The following is a 21,740-nucleotide window of genomic DNA, read 5'->3' as shown; positions in this document are numbered from 1 at the left end:
TACAGGCCTGCGCCGTTTCAAGTCTTCACTCAGGGAAAAGCAAGTTTAACAGAGAACTCTTTAAAATCATCAGACCTAATGCACATTATCTTTATAATCTCTATCTTTTCTTGAGTGTGTGTGTATCTGTATGAGTGTGAGAGTGGGTGTTGTTGCATATGTGCATAGGGTGGCACAGTGGCGCAGTGGTTATCACCACAGCCTCACAGCTCCAGCAACCTGGGTTCAGTTCTGGGCACTGCCTGTGTGGAGTTTACAAGTTCTCCCTATGACCATGTGGGTTTCCGCCGGGTGCTCCGGTTTCCTCCCACAGCCAAAGACTTGCAGGTTGATAAGTAAATTGGCTATTGTAAATTGCCCCTAGTGTAGGTAGGTGGTAGGAGAATAGAGGGGATGTGGTAGGGAATATGGGATTAATGTAGGATTAGCATAAATGGGTGGTTGGTGGTCGGCACAGACTCGGTGGGCCAAAGGGCCTGTTTCAGTGCTGTATCTCTAAAATAAAAATAAAAAAATAATATTTCGGGATAAACACTTTCTTTTAAACAAATGAGAAAACCTGTCATTTGTCTTTCTTGATAATTAAAGCACTCAGGTTAAAAAGAAACAACTTTTTAAATAAAACACGCTGTCTTCGGTCAGTTGAGAGGTGAAAAAGGGGAACCATCTCTATCATCTCTCGTCCTGTCCATAAAATGGCTACAGGCAAGTACTGGATGGATGCAAGTGGGTGTAGCTGGTTACATTCAATTTTCTGAGGCTGGCACATTTCCCTAACAGATCTGGATGAGTGGTGGCAGCAGAAAATTGTGTGTGCCTGAAATCCAAAGATGAGATGGTTAAAGGGGAGTGTCAGAATAGGAGGGAAAATAGTCAAGTCTTTGAAAAGCCTCACAAGATATTTCAATCCATTATCAGCATTTTCCAAGGTTGAATGGTAGCAGACTAAGAAGAAATAGACAAAGCTAAGCAAAAGGAAATCAAAGGTACAGGTGCAATTCAGCACCTGTAATAGATCAACTTGGCACTTCGTCCAATGTTTGATGCAGAAGTGGGTGCCAGTGAATGGTTCTCTGTACCACCACGACACCATCCCCATAGGTCGGGATTGCAGGGTTGCTAGAAACAGGTGGAGTTAAACTTCAGGCCACAGCTGACCGCTACTGTACCAGATGTGCCAGCTCCATGGTACTGTTTGTGTTCTTATAGTAGGTGGCACAACATTGCATCTGACTCTTTGCTAACCTGGACCCTGTAATGTAAGTTCCCCACAGTTTTTGCCTGGTAGGAATGTCAGAGCCTGTAGTTATAACTTGACAGTTATGGGCAATCAGCGTATGCTGCCTGTTAGTCAACTTGGATGCCTTCTTTCAAGCATTGCCACCGAAAGAATAAAATTGTGAATGAAGTCTCTACGTTATAGTTTGCTAGGCATTCTACATATCTTATTGTGACATCAAGTCTGCTGACTTAGCATAGGAGCATAAGAACCGGAGTAGATCATTCAGCCCCTCAAGCATATCCCACCACTTAATGAGATCATGGCTAATCTGTATCCGAACTCCATCCACCCACCTTGGCTCCATATCTCTTAATGCCTTTGCCAAGCAAAACTCTTGACCTCCGGTTTTAAAATATTAATTGAGCTAGCATCTACAGCTTTTTGTGTGAATAAATGTTTCCTAACCTTTCCTGAATGGCCTGACTCTAATTTTAAAGTTATATCCCCTTGTCCTAGACTCTCCTTGTCCTAGACTCCCCACCAGCAGAAGAAGTTTCTATCTACCCTATCAATTCTTTTCAAAATCATAAGACCCTCAATCAAATCACCCCTTAACTGTCTATATTCTAGGGAATACAAGCCGAGTTTACATAATACCTCCTAAAAATTTAACCCTTGGAGCCCTGGTAACTTTCTGGTAAATATGTGCTACATCCCTTCCAAGGCCAATATATCCTTTCTAAGATGTGGTGTCCAGAACTGTACACAATACTCGAGATGTGGTCTACCCAGGGCTTTGTATAGTTGTAACAAAACTTCCATTTATATTCTAGACCTCTAGATATAAAGACTAACATTCCATTAGGCTTTTGGATTATTTTTTTTAACTGACCACTATGTTTTAGTGATCTATGTTCATGCACCCCTAAATCCCTTGGACCTCCATTATTCCCAACTCTTCAACATTTAAAAAATGCTGGGATCTGTCTTAGATTGATCTTACACTTACCTGCATCAAAATCTATCTGCCAGTTTTGCCCACTCACTTAACCTATAAAGGTGTGTAATTTTATGGTCCCATCAAAACTACTCACTATGCCGCCAAATTTTGTATCATCGGCAATCTTGAATATAGGGGGAATTTCCATTGGGAAACGCATCCGTGGTATTTTGCTCTTATGCTAGTAATAGTGCTAGGCTAAGCAAAAACAAATAAATGATGCAGCAGTCCATGAGAACCCAAGTATCAGCAGTAGAAAAAAATAGTCAAGTGACTGAAATATAACAGATTCAATGTTCTTGCTGGTGCCTTCTAAATCAGCTGCTGCCACAGTTGATTACATAGTAGCTCTGGATCTCTTACAAACAACATTCTGCACACTTGAATGTTGAGAAATTATACATAGATGTTTCTGCACCCAAATGAATATTTGAGTGAATTACCCAACTAATTTATGCCACTACAAGAGGTAAGCAGTGGAGAATCTGGGCTAAAATCATTTGTGTAGCTTTTATATTGTGCAGCTGCATTCTGTGGCAACTGATGAGCCTAGTTTTTTGGTGACAGTGATTTTATTGATATTTGTCAGCAAATTTAGAAATACTTAGTAACTAGTGATTTACATGAAGCCAGAATACTTAAGAATTGATGCTTGCTGCAGAGCAGAGTATGGTGATAAGTTTTTGTGCCTAAGTGTTTAGGAACTATGACAGATTCAGTTTTTCCCATTAATTAAAGATACCCTGTTATTATGTCACATCACCCATCCAGCAACTAGTCAATAGAAAAGAGAAATAAAGAATTTGCATTTATTTGGCACTCTTCAGTCCTCAGTATATCCAGTAACAACTTTAGAAAAAATGGATTACTTTTAGTCGCTGTTGTTTTGTAAGCAAATGTGGCAGCCAATATGCGCATAGCTCAGTCCCACAACAGTAAGTAAATGAATGACCAGATAATCTGTTTTTGGTGGTGTTGTCTGAGGAAGGTTTTGGTGGTGGTGTCTTAGGAAGGTTTTTGATGTTGTTGTTTGGGTAGTGTTTGCAAGGGTGGTAGAATGGGGTTTGTGGTTTGGTGGTGTTAGGGAGTGTTTTTGTTGTATTGTTTGGGGAGGAATGTTTGCCAGAACAGCAGAAGACCTCCTTGGTCTTCTTTGAATAGTGTGATGAGACCTTTTACATCCATCTGAGAATGGCAGATGGGGTGTGGTTTAATATTTTTTGACTATTACTTTGGTTATAAGGTGTTAATTTTTCAAAATTCACTGGATTTTGGAACGGTTCGATCAGACTACAAAGTAGCAAATATAACCCGTCTATTCAAGAATGGGGGAGGGGGGGGCAGAAAATAGGTAACTATAGGCCAGTTAGCTTGACACCTGTCATGAGGAAGGTGTTAGAGTTGATCATTAAGGAGGCTATAGCTGGGCACTTAGAAAAACTCAAGGTAATCAGGAATAGTCAGCATGGTTTTGTGAAAGGAAAATCATGCTTAACCAATTTATTGGAGTTCTTTGAAGGAGTAACGTGTTGTGGCTAAAGGGGAGCCCGTTGACAGTAGCATTTGACAAGGTGCCACATAAAAGGTTATTGTGCAAAGTAGGAGCTCATGGTATAGGGGGTAACATATTAGCATGGATAGAAGATTGGCTGGCTGGTAGAAAATAGAGAGGATGCATAAATGGGTCCTGTTCTGATTGGCAGGATGTGACGAGTAAAGTCCCACAGAGCTCTGTGCTGGGGTCTCAACTTTTTACAATTTATATCAATGACTTAGATGAGGGGAGCGATGGCATGGTAGCTAAATTTGCAGAATACACAAAGATAGGTAGGAAAGTATGTTGTGAAGAGGACATAAGGAGATTGCAGACCAACATAAATAGGTTGAGTGAGTGGGCAAAAATCTGGCAGATGGAGTATAACGTGGGAAAATGTGAAGTTGTTCACTTTGGCAGGAAGAATAAAAACACAGAGTATTAGTTAAATGGAGAACGACTGCAGAGTTCCGAGGTGTAGCGGAATCTAGGTGTTCTAGTGCATGACTCACAAAAAGCTAGTATTCAGATACAGCAATTAATAAAGAATGCTAATGTAATGCTATCCTTTATTACGAAAGGAATTGAAAATAAAAGTAAGGATTTTATGCTTCAGTTATACAGGGCATTGGTGAAACCACATCTCGAATACTGTGTGCAGTTTTATTCTCATTTAAGGATGGACATAAATTCATTGGAGGCGGTTCAGAGGAGTTTTACTAGATTGATACATGGAATGAGTAGGTTGTCTTATAAGGAAAGGTTGGACAGACTGGGCTTGTTTTCACTGGAGTTTAGAAGAGTGAGGGGAGATTTAATTGAAGTTTATAAGATCCTGAACGGTCTTGACAAGGTGGATGTGGAAAGGTTGTTTCCTCTTGTGGGTGAGTCCAGGACTAGGGGGCACTGTTTTATGATTGGGTGTCCCCTTTTAGGACAGAGATGAGGAGAATTTTTTTCTCTCAGAGGGTTGTGCGACTTTGGAACTCTCTGCCTCAGAAGGTGGTGGAGATGGGGTCATTGAATATTTTTTAAGGCAGAGGTAGATAGATTCTTGTAAGGCAAGGGAATCAAAGGTTTTCGGGGGTAGATTGTAATGTGGAATTTGAGACACAAACAGATCAGCCATGATCTTATTGAATGGTGGAGTATGTTTGTATGATTGGACTTTAGTTCCTGATATTTTCTTTCTCCATTGAATGTTCTGGAATAGCTCCTGGTAATACCATACAGGGTTTGTGTTCTAATATGGTATTTGTGTTCCTAGGCAGTGTGTATTCCCGTTGTTCTGTTTACTAAAAGCGATAGGGTTCAAACTGATGTGCTTACTGCCCACCAGATCTTATTCCACAACACACCTCTACTTACTGTATTGCACAAGGAGCTGAGTAATTGTGCCTCAGACCTATTGCAATTCAATTTCATTTTCCAAGACAAACTCATTAATATGGATGTAAATTCATGGGTGAATTGCTCCATCTATATGCTAAAAGTTTGCTATTGACTGTTGGAGGATAGAATTATAATGTTGAATTAATACACAAATAAGGTTGAGAGGAATGGATGACTTTGGATATTCATTCCTCTTATTTCAGTTAGCTTTTTTTGATCTGTTCTGATGCTGGTTTTCTGTCCCAGGAATCCACTCTTTAAAAATTTCAGATATTGTATCATGCCTTTGGGCATAGTCAAGACGAAACAAACATTGGCATAGTCTGGGAATTTTTTTAAATTCAGCTGGCTGTACAAAATGAGTGAAATTCCAGGTTAGGTTGGAACATTCTTAACATGCACAATATAAATGTACTAAAATTGACATTAGGCACATGTATTAATGTGCATACAGGATCAGGTTATCCCCATTGTATTATGTCAGTTTTGGCTCAGTTAATACCATTCTCATCTCTGAGTCAGAAGGTTATGGGTTTCAAGTTTCACTCCAGACACTTGAGCACAAAAATCTCGGCTGATACTTAGTGCAGTACTGAAGGACTGCTGTATTGTTGGAGGTGCCATCTTTTCGATGAGACTTTAAACTGAGGCCCCATCTGCTGTCTCAGGTGGATGTAAAAGATCCCATGGCACTATTTCGAAGATGTGCAGGGGTACTATCTCAGGTGTCATGGCCAATATTTGTCTCACGATTAACATCAGTAAAAACAGATTATCTGGTCATTATCAGATGGCTATGTACCAATTGACTGCAGCATTTCCTACATTATAATAGTGACTACAATTCAAGAGTATTGAATTGCCAAGAGTATTGCCAAAGACTTGCAGGTTTATAGGTTAATTGGCCATTATAAATTGCCCCTAGTATAGGTAGGTGGTAGGGAAATATAGGGACAGGTGGGGATGTGGTAGGAATATGGAATTAGTGTAGGGTTAGTATAAATGGGTGGTTGTTGGTCTGTTTCAGTGCTGTATCTCTAAACTAAACTAAACAGTACTTCACTGGCTGTAAAGCACTTTGGGATGTCCTGAGGTCATGAAAGGTGCTATATTAATGAAAGTCATCCATCCATCCCATCCCACCCTCCTTCCCTCCTTCCTTCCATCCATCCTTCCCTCTTTCCCCCTCCAACCCTCCATCCCTCCCGCCCGCCCACCCACAGAAGAAATATTCAAAGGTATAAGCAACCCTATCATCATTTCAAGACCCAGGTGCTATAACCTTCTTCATATTTATACCTGCTTTCCGATAGGTTGGAGCTGTAAGTGCCTTTGCTCAGACACTGCGCAGATATACGTCCCTCAATCATTTAGCTCAAGCTGCTCGAGCTGTGCTGCAAAACACATCTCAAATTAATCAGATGCTCAGTGACCTCAATCGTGTAGACTTCGCCAATGTCCAGGTAAGCTTCAGGACTGTACAATGTGATATCAACTAAAATTAATGATGTTTAAATATTTAAAAAGATTCAATTCACTCAGAAACACTACTGTAGATGAATGAAATTAGTAATTGGCTCTCCATAGGTTTTTTAAAAGTCATTTTCAATCATTTAAAATCAGATTACTCACAGCTGGTGGACTAGTCACTGATTAAAAATGCTTAGCCACAAAATTTGGCTCCTGAACATCCAATTTTTTGGCATTACAAATGCCATTTTGGCTTCAAACGGCCAGTGCTGCCGTTTTGGAGCTCAGTGCTCCAGCTAACACCGTCCCTTAAACACACACAGCTGAAAACATGCTCAGGAGGAGGGAACCCCACCAGTGCTATTTAGAGGGATCATCAACTACTTAAAAGTCAGTTTCTGTTTGATTTCTACTCACTGTTGCTGCGACCATAGAAGTGTTTGGTGGTTTCTCGAGTTCTTTAAACTTGCTAAAATTTACAGGGGGTGATATGACACATGCTGAAGTACTTTGTCCTGACTTCAAGGATTCTGTACAAACCACTTTCTCCCAGACATAGGCCCAGACTACAGCATGACAGGGTGTATGAGCAGAGATGACACAAAGCAGGACAAGCTGCAGAACAGCAAGGGAGAGAAGGGCTCTCAGCAGGAGTTCATATCCATCCAGATTGTTCTGGAAGCAATGCTCCCCCACTGCACCTCAGCGAGGAACAATGTGTGAAACATCTGCGCTTCAGTAAGGACATCCTCACTGAAATATGCCACCTGCTGCAACCACAGCTGCAACCTCAGAGCAGACTGAGGACAGCATTGCCAGTGACTGTGAAGGTGACTATACCCGTGAATTGTTATGCATTGGGCTCATTCCAGGCTGAAGCTGGAGATATTTGCAACATCTGCCAGTTTGCTGTCCACTTTTACATAAGGGAGCTCACCGAAACTCTGAATTCCAAGAGAGCTGAATATATTTCAATTTCTCTTGCCAAAGAGAAGCAGGTGGAGCGATTAATCCGACTGCAATACCAGTAAATGTAACTCCAATTCCCCATTGACCAATGGTCAAACACCTTACTTTCCCTCTTTTACTGACCATCATAAGGACCATTTGATCACCATGCAAAAATAAAAGCCAACCCAAAAGTATACACTACAAACCAAATTTATAAATCAAACAATGTCATATTGAACGTAAATATCAACTAACCACCTTTGTACATCCCCTTAGTGCCTGTCTTCCATTTTCCTCAACCAAGGACACCCCATCACTGTGGTTGACAGGCCCCTTGACCATGTCCGACCCATTTCCCACACTTCTGCTCTCACCCCTTCCCCTCCCTCCCAGAACCACGACAGGGTTCCCCTTGTCCTCACTTTCCACCCCACCAGCCTCCACATCTAAATGATCATCCTCTGCCATTTCTGCCACCTCCAGCATGATGCCACCACCAAACACATTTCGCTCTCCTCTCCCCTGTCAGCATTCCAAAGGACCATTCCCTCCGCGACACCCTGGTCCACTCCTATGACACCTCGTCCCCTTCCCACGGCACCTTCCCATGCAATCGCACAAGGTGTAACCCCTGCTCTTTACCTGCTCTCTGCTTACCATCCAAGGCCCCAAACGTTCCTTCCAGGTGAAGCAGTGATTTGTACTTCTTTCAATTTAGTATACTGTGTTCACTGCTCGCAGTGTGGTCTTCTCTACACTGGGGAGACCAAACACAGATCGGGTGACCGCTATACAGAACACCTCCGCTCAACCCAAGCATGACCCCAAGCTTCCGGTTGCTTGTCATTTTAATTCACCAGTCTGCTCTCATGCTCACATTTCTGTCCTCAGCCTGCTGCAGTGTTCCAGGGAAGCTCAATGCAAGCTCGAGGAACAGCATCTCATTTTCCAATCAGGCACTTTACAGCCTTCTGGGCTCATAGTTGAGTTCAACAATTTCAGACCATCACCAACATTTTGATTGTTATTTTTTACCATGTACCGGTCTTAAACTTAATATTCCAGGGTATAGAATCTTCAGGCGTGACAGGGGAGGGATAAAAGAGGAGGTGGCATTGTACTGTTGATCAAAGAGTCAATTACTGCAGTAAGGAGGGATGATATCTTCGAAGGTTCTTCAAATGAGGCCATATGGGTAGAACTTAAAAACAAAAAGGTGACAATCACTTGGCTGTGAGTGTACTACAGGCCTCCAAACAGTCAGGGAAAGATAGAGGAGCAGATATGTATGCAAATCTCAGAGAGGAGTAAAAATAATAGGGTAATAATAGGAGGGGATTGCAACTTACCTAATATCAACTGGGATAGTCTTAGTGCAAAAGGCTTAAAAGGGGCAGAATTCTTAAAATGCATACAGGAGAGCTTTTTGAGCCAGTACGTAGAAAGTCCTACAAGTGAAGGGGCAGTACTGGACCTAATCCTAGGGAATGAAGCTGGACAAGTGGTAGGACTGTCAGTGGGGGAGCATTTTGGGGATAATGACCATAACTCTGTAAGATTTAAAGTAGTTATGGAAAAGGACAAAGACGGGCCAGAAATAAAGGTACTGAATGGGGAGAAGGCCGATTTCAATATTATAAAACAGGATCTGGTCAGAGTGTACTGGGAATAGCTACTTGTAGGAAAGTCCACATCAGACCAGTGGGAGTCATTCAAAGAGGAAATAGTGAGAGTTCAGAGCCAACATATACCCGTTAAGGTGAAGGTTAGGACCAACAAGTCCAGGGAACCCTGGATGTCGAGGGATATAGAGGATTGGATCAGGAAAAAAAGGAAGTTTATGGCAGATTCGGAGTGCTGAAAACAGCAGAGGCACTAGAGGAGTATAGAAAGTGTAGGGGGGTACTAAAAAAAGTAATTAGGAGAGCGAAGAGGGGCTTGCAAAAACACTGGCGGGCAAGATAAAGGAAAATCCTAAGGCGTTTTCTAAGTATATTAAGGGCAAGAGGGTAACCAGGGAAAGAGTAGGGCCCATTCAGGACCAAAGTGGAAATCTGTGTGTGGAGCTGGAGGACATAGGTGAGGTTTTAAATGATTACTTTGCATCTGTGTTCACTATGGAGAAGGACGATGTAGGTTTAGAGATCAGGGAGGGGGATTGTGATATACTTGACCATCTCTTTTTTCTCTTTTGGGCCTCCTTATCTCGAGAGACAATGGATACGCGCCTGGAGGTGGTCAGTGGTTTGTGAAGCAGCGCCTGGAGTGGCTATAAAGGCCAATTCTGGAGTGACAGGCTCTTCCACAGGTGCTGCAGAGAAATTTGTTTGTTGGGGCTGTTGCACAGTTGGCTCTCCCCTTGCGCCTCTGTCTTTTTTCCTGCCAACTACTAAGTCTCTTCGACTCGCCACAATTTAGCCCTGTCTTTATGGCTGCCCGCCAGCTCTGGCGAATGCTGGCAACTGACTCCCACGACTTGTGATCAATGTCACACGATTTCATGTCGCGTTTGCAGACGTCTTTATAACGGAGACATGGACGGCCGGTGGGTCTGATACCAGTGGCGAGCTCGCTGTACAATGTGTCTTTGGGGATCCTGCCATCTTCCATGCGGCTCACATGGCCAAGCCATCTCAAGCGCCGCTGACTCAGTAGTGTGTATAAGCTGGGGATGTTGGCCGCTTCAAGGACTTCTGTGTTGGAGATATAGTCCTGCCACCTGATGCCAAGTATTCTCCGAAGGCAGCGAAGATGGAATGAATTGAGACGTCGCTCTTGGCTGGCATACGTTGTCCAGGCCTTGCTGCCGTAGAGCAAGGTACTGAGGACACAGGCCTGATACACTCGGACTTTTGTGTTCCGTGTCAGTGCGCCATTTTCCCACACTCTCTTGGCCAGTCTGAACATAGCAGTGGAAGCCTTACCCATGCGCTTGTTGATTTCTGCATCTAGAGACAGGTTACTGGTGATAGTTGAGCCTAGGTAGGTGAACTCTTGAACCACTTCCAGAGCGTGGTCGCCAATATTGATGGATGGAGCATTTCTGACATCCTGCCCCATGATGTTCGTTTTCTTGAGGCTGATGGTTAGGCCAAATTCATTGCAGGCAGACGCAAACCTGTCGATGAGACTCTGCAGGCATTCTTCAGTGTGAGATGTTAAAGCAGCATCGTCAGCAAAGAGGAGTTCTCTGATGAGGACTTTCCGTACTTTGGACTTCGCTCTTAGACGGGCAAGGTTGAACAACCTGCCCCCTGATCTTGTGTGGAGGAAAATTCCTTCTTCAGAAGATTTGAACGCATGTGAAAGCAGCAGGGAGAAGAAAATCCCAAAAAGTGTGGGTGCGAGAACACAGCCCTGTTTCACACCACTCAGGATAGGAAAGGGCTCTGATGAGGAGCCACCATGTTGAATTGTGCCTTTCATATTGTCATGGAATGAGGTGATGATACTTAGTAGCTTTGGTGGACATCCGATCTTTTCTAGTAGTCTGAAGAGACCACGTCTGCTGACGAGGTCAAAGGCTTTGGTGAGATCAATGAAAGCAATGTAGAGGGGCATCTGTTGTTCACGGCATTTCTCCTGTATCTGACGAAGGGAGAACAGCATGTCAATAGTCGATCTCTCTGCACGAAAGCCACACTGTGCCTCAGGGTAGACGCGCTCGGCCAGCTTCTGGAGCCTGTTCAGAGCGACTCGAGCAAAGACTTTCCCCACTATGCTGAGCAGGGAGATTCCACGGTAGTTGTTGCAGTCACCGCGGTCACCTTTGTTTTTATAGAGGGTGATGATGTTGGCATCGCGCATGTCCTGGGGTACTGCTCCCTCGTCCCAGCACAGGCATAGCAGTTCATGTAGTGCTGAGAGTATAGCAGGCTTGGCACTCTTGATTATTTCAGGGGTAATGCTGTCCTTCCCAGGGGCTTTTCCGCTGGCTAGGGAATCAATGGCATCACTGAGTTCCGATTTGGTTGGCTGTATGTCCAGCTCATCCATGACTGGTAGAGGCTGGGCTGCATTGAGGGCAGTCTCAGTGACAGCATTCTCCCTGGAGTACAGTTCTAGGTAGTGCTCAACCCAGCGGTCCATCTGTTTGCGTTGGTCAGTGATTATGTCCCCCGATTTAGATTTGAGGGGGGTGATCTTCTTGATGGTTGGCCCAAGAGCTCTCTTCATGCCATCATACATTCCTCTGATGTTTCCGGTGTCTGAGGCCAGCTGAATATGGCTGCATAGGTGTTGCCAGTAGTCGTTTGCGCAACGCCTAGCTGTTCTTTGTGCAGTACTTCTGGCTGCTTTAAGTGCTGCGGATGTTAAATCGCTGGGGGCTTTCTTGTAGTTCAAAAGTGCAATGCGCTTAGCGGCTATGACAGGTTCCAGCTCTTCATTATGAGATTGAAACCAGTCTGCATTTCTCTTCGCACTTTTGCCGTAGGTGGTCAAAGCTGACTCATAGATGGCGTCTCTGATGTGGGCCCACTTGGTCTCAGCATCCCCTGTGGGAGTGTTTTGAAGGGCTGTTACAAGTGAATTTAGAAATTTTTGTAACAGCTGTGGGTGAGAAATTCTGCTCGTGTTGATGCGCGGGTGGCCCTTCTGCTTGGAATGATGCAACTTCTTTGGTCTGAGTCTAACCTTGCTGCACACCAGGGAGTGGTCGGTGTCGCAGTCCGCACTGTGGAAGCTGCGTGTGATTTGAACACTGTTTAAGGCGGCTCGCCTTGTGACAATGAGGTCTAGCTGGTGCCAACGACGTGATCTTGGGTGCCTCCATGAAACCTGGTGACAGGGTTTAGTGTGAAAGAACGAGTTGGTGATGCAGAGGTTATGATAGGTACACAACTCAAGCAGTCTCTGCCCGTTCTCATTCATCCTTCCAACGCCATAGCGCCCAAGGCAGGAGGGCCATGAGTCATGGTCGGCCCCAACCCTGGCATTAAAGTCCCCCAGCAGGAATAGGTGTTCGGTGTTGGGGATGCTGCTAATGATGTTATGGAGTTGTTCATAGAACTGGTCTTTAGCTTCAGGTGCGGAACAGAGTGTTGGAGCATAGATGCTGAGTAGGTGTACTGGACCAGAGGTGGTGAGCAGTCGGATGGACAGTATGCGTTCCGAGCCATTTGAGGGAGGCTCTATCATGCTGAGCAAGGAGTTTCTGATGGCGAAGCCCACTCCATGCTGTCTTGGTTCTTCAGGATCCCTGCCCTGCCAGAAGAAGGTGTAGTCTTGCTCTGCTAGAGAGCCACTCGCGGGGAGGCGAGTCTCCTGAAGTGCTGCAATGTCCACATTGAGTCTACTGAGCTCGTTGTTAATGATGGCGGTCTTCCGAGAATCGTTGATTTGTGTAAGGTCTTCCGACAGGCCAGGACACATAGTTCTGACGTTCCAGCTTGCAAAGCGAAGGGCTGGTACCTTCTTTCCTTTTTTCATGTTGTTTGGTGCGGTGTATCAGTCCACCTTTCGGGCAATGACCCTGAGCTCCAAGCACCCATTGAAGCAGGCAGACTGTGGCGGGACAGAACCTTATTGACCGGGGGCTGCCCGGTTTGAGGCGGGCGGTAGCTGTCCAGTGAGGTGCAATGACCTCTCCCACCGACAAAGGCAACCCGTGGCGCCCAGTTTCTACGCCAATTTATCTGGACTTATAACCCGTAACTGCTGCCTTCCGTGTTGTTTTAGTCGCTGTGAGGCAACTATGGAGTGACCTCTCCATGGCGCATGCCTGGGCAAATTTATGGAGGTTGAGAGTTGCCCAGTCGTCAAAACCCCCCTCTCGGCCTTTCTGGTGGGGTCCAAAGGAGTGCAGGACACGACGTTTGGCACCAGTATGGCTGCAGGAACTGCCGGAAACATGCCAAAGGTGACACATGACCGCCTACGGGGTTCCGCTCCGGATTTTCTGTTAGGGTTTACTCCCTTAGCCTTGGTCTCTCCCGAGACGCCCACAAGGCAGTGGGGTTGTTGGGGCCCCTACACAGGTGTAGGATGGTGCCGGTGGGAGGAGGGGATGCAAGGGGGAGGGGTAGAGGGAGGGGGTGGGGGGGGGGTGCAGGGGAAGGGGGTGCGGGGTGAAGATGGTGCGGGGGGGGGCGGGCTGGGACGGGGTTGTGAGGGGGTGAGCTGAGAGGGTGGAGCAGGGAAGGGGACGGGGGTGGGGGGGGGGAGGGGGGGTGGAATCTGGTGCAGGTAATAAGCCATTTCCTCAGTGCCCACCATCGACGTCCGGAAAGCTCATCTACGTCCTTCGGGAGGTGAAGCATCATTTGGCAGACTTAGAGGTGATTACATTTGCTAAGGGTTTTTTTTTTTGCAGTGGTTTAAATAAAGGCATGCAGCATTGCCGACAGTGCGCTGCAGATGCTCTCCGAGCCATCTCCCGCGGGCGCTTTGAAGTTGCGGCCGGGGGGGCCGCTCGTGGATGTTTTGGGTGTTCGGGGCACCTTTTCACAGGACTTCTCTCGGGTCCCGCAGCTCCTTCTTCACCTCAATGGACTTACCGCATGCCGTGGCTGCAGACACTCTTGACCATATTAGCATTGAAAGGGAAGAAGTATTAGCTGTTTCAGCGGGCTTTAAAGTGGATAAATCCCCAGGCCCGGATGAGATGTATTCCAGGCTGTTACATGAGGCAAGGGAGGAGGTAGCAGGGGCTCTGACACAAATTTTCAAATCCTCTCTGGCCACAGGACAGGTACCAGAGGACTGGAGGACAGCGAATGTGGTGCCACTATTCAAGAAGGGTAGCAGGGATAATCCAGGTAATTACAGGCCTGTGAGTCTAACATCAGTGGTTGGGAAAATATTGGAAAAAATTCTGAGGGACAGGATTAATCTCCACTTGGAGAGGCAGGGATTAATCAGGGACAGTCAGCATGGTTTTGTCAGGAGGAGATCATGTCTAACTAACTTGATTGAATTTTTTGAGGCGGTGACTAGATGTGTAGATGAGAGTAAAGCAGTTGATGTAGTCTACATGGACTTCAGTAAGGCTTTTGATAAGGTCCTGCATGGGAGATTGGTTAGGAAGGTAAGAGCCCATGGGATCCAGGACAATAGGGCAAAGTGGATCCAAAATTGGCTCAGTGGCAGGAGGCAGAGGGTGATGGTCGAGGGTTGTTTTTGCGAGTGGAAGCCTGTGACCAGTGGTGTAATGCAGGGATCGGTGCTGGGACCCTTGCTGTTTGTAGTGTACATTAATGATTTAGACATGAATATATGAGGTATGATAAGTAAGTTTGCAGATGACATGAAAATTGGTGGTGTCGTAAATAGTGAGGAGGAAAGCCTTAGATTACAGGACAATATAGATGGGCTGGTAAGATGGGCAGAGCAGTGGCAAATGGAATTTAATCCTGAGAAGTGTGAGATGATGCATTTTGGGAGGACTAACAAGGCAAAGGAATATACAATGGATGGTAGGACTCTAGGAAGTACAGAAGGTCAGAGGGATCTTGCTGTACTTGTCCATAGACCACTGAAGGCAGCAGCATAGGTAGATAAGGTGGTTAGGAAGGCATATGGGATACTTGCCTTTATTAGCCGAGACATAGAATGTAAGAGCAGGGAGGTTATGATGGAGCTGTATAAAACGCTAGTTATGCCACAGCTGGAGTACTGTGTACAGTTCTGGGCATCAAACTATAGGAAGGATGTGATTGCACTGGAGAGGGTGCAGAGGAGGTTCACCAGGATGTTGTCTGGGCTGGAGCATTTCAGCTATGAAGAGAGACTGAAAAGGCTGGGGTTGTTTTCCTTGGAGCAGAGAAGGCTGAGGGGGGACATGATTGAAATATACAAAATTATGAGGGGCATTGACAGGTTAGATAGGAAGAAATTTTTTCCCTTGGCAGAGGAGTCAATAACCAGGGGGCATAGATTTAAGGTTAGGGGCAGGAGGTTTAGAGGAAAAACATTTTCACCCAGAGGGTGGTTGGAATCTGGAACGCACTGCCTGAAGAGGTGGTAGAGGCAGGAAACCTCACAACATTTAAGAAGTATTTTGATGAGCACTTGAAACGCCATAGCATACAAGGCCACAGGCCAAGTGCTGAAAACGGGATTAGAATAGTTAGGTGCTTGATGGCCGGCATGGACACGATGGGCCTAAGGGCCTGTTTCTGTGCTGTATGACTCTATGACTCTGAACTTGTTTTTCATGTTTTTCCTTTCAGACAGAGCTGTTCATTATTCTGCCATTAGCATCTCTCTGGATAAATGCTTTGTCTTTTACTACAACTGTTAGCACTCCCTTTGCCTTTTAGTCTATGACATCTTTGACATTTAGTCTCTCCCGCCCTCCGCCCTATCAAAGACCTTCCCTTTTGTTCTTCTTATCCCCCTCCCCCCTTTCACTTGCCCAAAGCCTATTACATTTCTGACCTTTGCCAGTTCTGATGAAAGGTCATCAACCTGAAATGTTAACTCTGTTTCTTTCTCCACAAATGCTCCCAGACCTGCTGAGTATTTCCAGCACTTACTGTTTTTATTCCTTGTGCCGTTGCCTGTCCTAGTGCTCCTGTGCAGTGCTACACAAGGGGCTGCAGCTTGGCTGGTGGAAGACTGCTGACTTTCAGTTGGGGGAGACTGCAAATGGCCTTGCAGGATGCCCTCAAGCAATTCTGGACCTAGCTTCAGACTAGAAAGCCCAGCTTCAGACTGCATCATCTCAGCATAGGCATTGGAGCAGGGACAGAAGTGGGAGGACAAATGCTGTCATCACGAGAGAGGACAGCAGGTTTGTTCTCCACAGAGCCACCGTCAGTCCCCTGGGGTGGCACCTCAGCAATCCTGGTAATCTGTTGAAAGACAGATTTCTGGATTGCCGTGACACCCTGCATGCACTTTTGGCTACTAGTATCCTCAGCTCTGATGGCAACACCCTGCGCCTGCGTAGCAGCAAGCTGAGCTTGCATGAGAGCAGTCTGAACTCCCATAGTAGCAAGCTGACTTTGCAGCGCTTCAGTCTGAACTCCTGCTGCAGCATCCAGACGTTGGATGGCTTCTGCTTATGCTGCAATTGAAGCTGAGACGTCAGCTATCACATGCTGCTTCATGGTTGAGTCAGTAAGTGTGTGCCAATGGAGTTGGCCACCACTTCCATGTTAAAAAGGATGGACTCCAAGCTCTGCGTAAAGCCCAGTGCTGAGTTGGTGCTGGACACCTCCATACTCCTATTGCACACATGCTTTCTGGCATTGAACTTCCTGAGGCACTGCATCCAAAATTCACTCTTCTTCCTGCTTAGACTCTCTTCCACAAACAATTCCAGCAGCCAGAATGCACCTCCCTTTAAGAGATGCAGGGTGGCTTTAAGTAGTGCAGGCTAGCATTAAGTGATGCTTGCCTCACACAAACCTGGGCCCCCTGCTGAGGCACGTAGACACACAACAGTGTGTTTAGTGCTGGCTGCACACAGCAATCATGGAAATTAGTAGGCAGCAAGAAGTTGTCGCATTGGAAAGAATTTTATGCTCTCCCCAGCGACGGGTTTGGAGGTGGGGAGAGCAGACAACTAGGCGGGATGGTGGCAGAGGGGTTCATGCCACAATCCCACCTCCGCTGAAATTTCTTCTGGGACGGGAAGGCCTATGAACGGCCTTCCCGCCCCGCTGCCAATTGAAGCCCTTAACTGGGTAATTAACCCCCAATTAAGGGCCTCTTCCCGCCGCAGCTGCAATTACCCGTGCAGCAGGCGGCCCTGTCGCTGCATGGGAAGCATGGCAGGAAAAAAACCATGCGGGCTGCTTCCTGGCTCTGGGGGGTGGGGAGGGGACTCATTCATAGGCACTCAGTGCCTGAACGAGGGACCCAACATCGGGAACGGGAGGCCCACTGAGGGCCAGCCCCCTGCTCTTACTGGCGACGCCCCTCACACCACCACCACCCGCGAGACCTCTCCCACCCTGACCTGCCTGAGGCCTGAGACCAGTCCTCAGCCTCCAGGGTGGTCATCTCCAGCAGCAGCCACCGCCTCCACGGGAGTGCTGCAGCTGCCAGCCTCTGATTGGCTGGCAGCTGTCCAAGGGCGGGACTTCCAGCAACAGGGTCCTAAATCCTATGGAAAACTGCCACTGTCCACTTAAGTGCCTGATTGACACTAAATTCAGCTGGCCTTCCAGAAAAGAGGCGACGTGGGGATCTCAGCGGCAGTTTCCCCCGACATTGAGACCGCCGTTGCCAGCATAAAATTCCCCCCAGTGGGTTAATCACACATTGCGATCCCTTCACTTGTTTTTGGGGGCTGTCAAATTTTGCCCCCTCTTATTTTTTGTGATAAACCCATTTTCAGTTTTATTAGTAAAACTGCACCTGGTAACCACTCTTAAATTTTTTCAAGGAATATTTTTTAATGCAAAAATCAATTACATTTCGAAGTGCTGCCCTATTGGGCTAGTTCATGAAAGATTTTACTTTTGGCAATATGCAAATGAGTTTGAGTAGAAACTTGGTCAAAAGTGGCCTAACGTCTGTTCCTAATTCATATGGTCATATGGTCATAAGCACCAGGTTGTTGATTGCACGCAAAACAGAAACTCTTGGCAAATTTATTTATTTTTTTTTTTATTTATTTTATTTAGAGATACAGCACTGAAACAGGCCCTTCGTCCCACCGAGTCTGTGCCGACCAACAACCACCCATTTATACTAACCCTACAGTAATCCCATATGCCATATGATTACTGTAGGGTTAGTATAAATGGGTGGTTGTTGGTCGGCACAGACTCGGTGGGCCGAAGGGCCTGTTTCAGTGCTGTATCTCTAAATAAATAAAATAAATAAATAATCTCATATTCCCTACCACCTACCTACACTAGGGGCAATTTATAATGGCCAATTTACCTATCACCTGCAAGTCTTTGGCTGTGGGAGGAAACCGGAGCACCCGGTGAAAATCCACGCGGTCACAGGGAGAACTTGCAAATTCCGCACAGGCAGTACCCAGAATCGAACCCGGGTCCCTGGAGCTGTGAGGCTGTGGTGCTTACCACTGCGCCACTGTGCCGCCCATACTGCGCCACTGTGCCGTCCATGTATTGTGTGCCGCCCATGTAATGTATTTAGTATATTTAAAGTCTTCCCTCACTTCAGATGAAAAATCCCAGAAATAACTGAAATCAGCAAGTGGCACATTTTGAATAGGAAATCTTATAGAACATGTCTATTTCCGCTTTTTGTGAAATAGATCTGCCTGAATTCCTGCTTTATACTTGATTTTCTACTTTTTGAATTATGTTCTGTAGTTTTTGAACCTTTTATCATTATGAATAACTAAGTTCCTAATGTCAATGTTTGATATATAGAGCGAGTCATATAAGAAAGTAGAAAAGAGAAAAGTTAATTACATCTGTCTAGCTTGGCTCATTGTTTATCAATCATGTTCATCACTTGCACAAACTATTGTTTATCTTCTTTCTGCTTTGGCATCAAGCCCAAATCCCGCTTAAGTAAAGCTTTGAGGTTTCACTCCTGGAATGGAACTTCAAATCAATGCATTTGCAGATCATGGCTCGTCCAATTTCCTTGTCATTAAAATTAATTAGCAGGAAACGGGGAGCACTAGAATGCAGGCACACTGACCTCTGCACCTGGTTCTCCAATTAGCAATCCTGGCAATCATGGCTCCACCCTGCGCATCTCACCTCACAAAACGTATTCTTCAATTTCTTGTTCAAGCAGGAATCTGCTTTTTTTAAATGCTTTACCTAAGTCCACATTCACCACACTGCTGTTCAGTAAGTTAACTCCAACTTCATGGGAACATAGATCAGAAAATGGAGGTCAGCACACCCTGTTCATGGCGCTTCTCCTTTTCTGGAGTTTAATGTTAATGACTAGAAAATCAGGAGTGCTCAAAAATCTATTTTGTATGCTTAAGCTTAAGTCAGACATTCATTAAGTTGTTTGATAAGTTAACCCTGAATGCAACAGAATTACTCCTTAAAAGAGAAGGAATGTTTGCTTTTCATTCTGAGTACTCCCCCTTTTAATGTTGGAAAAAGACACTACTCTTGACATTTTCCTGAAGTATTTTTAGAAATGTATTAATCTCATTGCCTGCAAAGTGAATTTTGAGGACACGCTTATGACCTCAGATATGGGCCCATCCGCATTCCCAACCAGAAGCATGGTTTGCCAAGATATTGCAACTCTAAAGCTGCCACAGAAGTTGCAACCCCCACACCGTAAGCGATGGTGGTACTGTAGTGTAGTTATTATGTACACCATCTGAAGGCACTCCTAATGAATAATCAAGTTCCCAAAAATAATACACTAAATAGCCATTGGTTATAGTGGAATAAAATTGTTCATGATCTAATGCCATAGCTTTTTGTCAAAGGGCTTTTGAATAAGAAGTCCACTAGTAGGACTATAACTTCTTTGTGTTTGGCACTTGTCTCTCAGAATGGTCCAGCAGAGAGGGTACCCTGCCTAAGGGTTTTCTTGGAAATAAAAATGTCAAAATAAAATTAGATAGGTTTATTATTCTCTAATCTAACAAGAGGAGTACTAAAAAGTACTCTTTCAAGATTGTCTTAACTCTTAAAATGCATTTAACAAGGGTTTTCTTAGTTTGTCAGTTCAGTCCTGGTTCTTTCCTTCGGCAAGAAACCTCTAGAGATCCACTCCTTGCTTCCCTTCTTGATTGTAATTACGTGAATTCTGTTCTGTTGGGTCATAAGCTAATTGGAGCCAACAATCTTGTTATTATTTACATTGTCTGGAAGCACTCTTGTACCACTTAATTAGTTTAGTTTAGTTTAGAGATACAGCACTGAAACAGGCCCTTCGGCCCACCGAGTCTGCATTTGTTGACTTTTCACTAGATAGCAAGTTTAGAGTAATTAAGTCCCCAAAAATTGGACAAAATAGCCAGTAGTTGTTGCAATACCAAATTCATAGTGGAATAAAATTATTCATGAGCTAATGCCACAGGCTTTTCTAAAACTACATCTGAATTTTTAAAAATCCATTCGTGAAGACCATAAATTAATTTGGGTTTGGCACTTGCTAAACATTGTGGACCAGATATGATTGTGAAATCTAAATGAATTGGAAACTTTTTAAGATTATGTGTGATAAAAGCATAACCTGTAAGCATTTGTAAAACTCCATCCCTTTTATATTATTTTAGAGCAGACTGGTGGTATGAAAGTCTCCCCTCTCTTCCAGTTGTAAGCGTCAACGTGAATTGAATTTGACCAATTGAAACCAATTCTTAGTGGCTGTGGATGACAGCATAAAACAGCTCAAAGTTAAATACAAATTAGCATTAAATTGACAATCTGGCTCAGAAATATCATACTTGTGAAATACAGGATATCCTTCTTTGCCTGGGGTTAGAGCACATTGTTGGGAAGCTTTATTTCATGACTAAATATTTTATCCTTGTCCATTGCAAACAATGGCCAGAGAAGCAAAAATATTGACATGCTTCATTTTGACGTAAACAAGTAATTAAGTCCCCAAAAATTGGACAAAATAGCCAGTGGTTGTAGCAACACCAAATTCATAGTGGAATACAATTGTTCATGCGCTAATGCCACAGGATTTTCTAAAACTACATCTGAATTTTCACCTTTCAACAAAATAGAAATGTTTCAGGCAGGGGTAAGGCAGTGTTTATGTGTTCCAATACATTGAGCTACAAAGTGTTATCTTTTGGTAAGATTGAAGTTCAAACCCATGATTCTTCACAAAGCAGGTGTGCACTTGCACATAAGGAGGATAGAAAACCTCGCCATAGACAGCTGTTGTGCAGATACTTCTGGGTGATTACAAAGAGTCATTAAGCAGAGGCATGGAAACTAGATGTCCTCACATCACCTCAGGCTCACTAAAAAAAATTATTCAAAATATTTTAAATTCAGATGTCGTGTCCCTTAATACCACCATGTCAGCGAATGAGTTGGACCAGGAGTTATGGCAGAACTTATGGCAAGCAGTCTATTTTACAGCAAAGTCTAGTTACTCAACAGAATCTGTTTAAATAGTCTTCTTTGGCCTCCTTGTCTCGAGAAACAATGGGTAAGCGCCTAGACGTGGTCAGTGGTTTGTGGAGCAGCGCCTGGAGTGGCTATAAAGGCCAATTCTAGAGTGACAGACTCTTCCATAGGCACTGCAGATAAAATTGGTTGTCGGGGCTGTTACACAGTTGGCTCTCTCCTTACACT

At 44.8% G+C, this 21,740-nt stretch overlaps 1 protein-coding gene across 17 annotated transcripts in view; it reads left to right on the top strand.

Annotated features, from left to right (window-relative positions):
- The window catches only part of rfx3 (regulatory factor X, 3 (influences HLA class II expression)), a 651,544-nt gene that overhangs the window by 584,747 nt on the left and 45,057 nt on the right, over positions 1-21,740 (top strand). For all 17 annotated transcript variants that reach the window (XM_068030220.1, XM_068030223.1, XM_068030230.1 and 14 more), the window contains one exon: positions 6,462-6,611. In XM_068030220.1, the coding sequence (XP_067886321.1) occupies positions 6,462-6,611 (150 nt within the window). The remainder of the gene's footprint in view (positions 1-6,461; positions 6,612-21,740) is intronic.

This window comes from Heterodontus francisci, chromosome 4, assembly GCF_036365525.1.
Source record: "Heterodontus francisci isolate sHetFra1 chromosome 4, sHetFra1.hap1, whole genome shotgun sequence".
Classification (NCBI taxonomy): Eukaryota; Metazoa; Chordata; class Chondrichthyes; order Heterodontiformes; family Heterodontidae; genus Heterodontus; species Heterodontus francisci.
The sequence above is the reverse complement of the archived record's forward strand: the minus strand, read 5'-3'. Positions and strand labels throughout refer to the sequence as shown.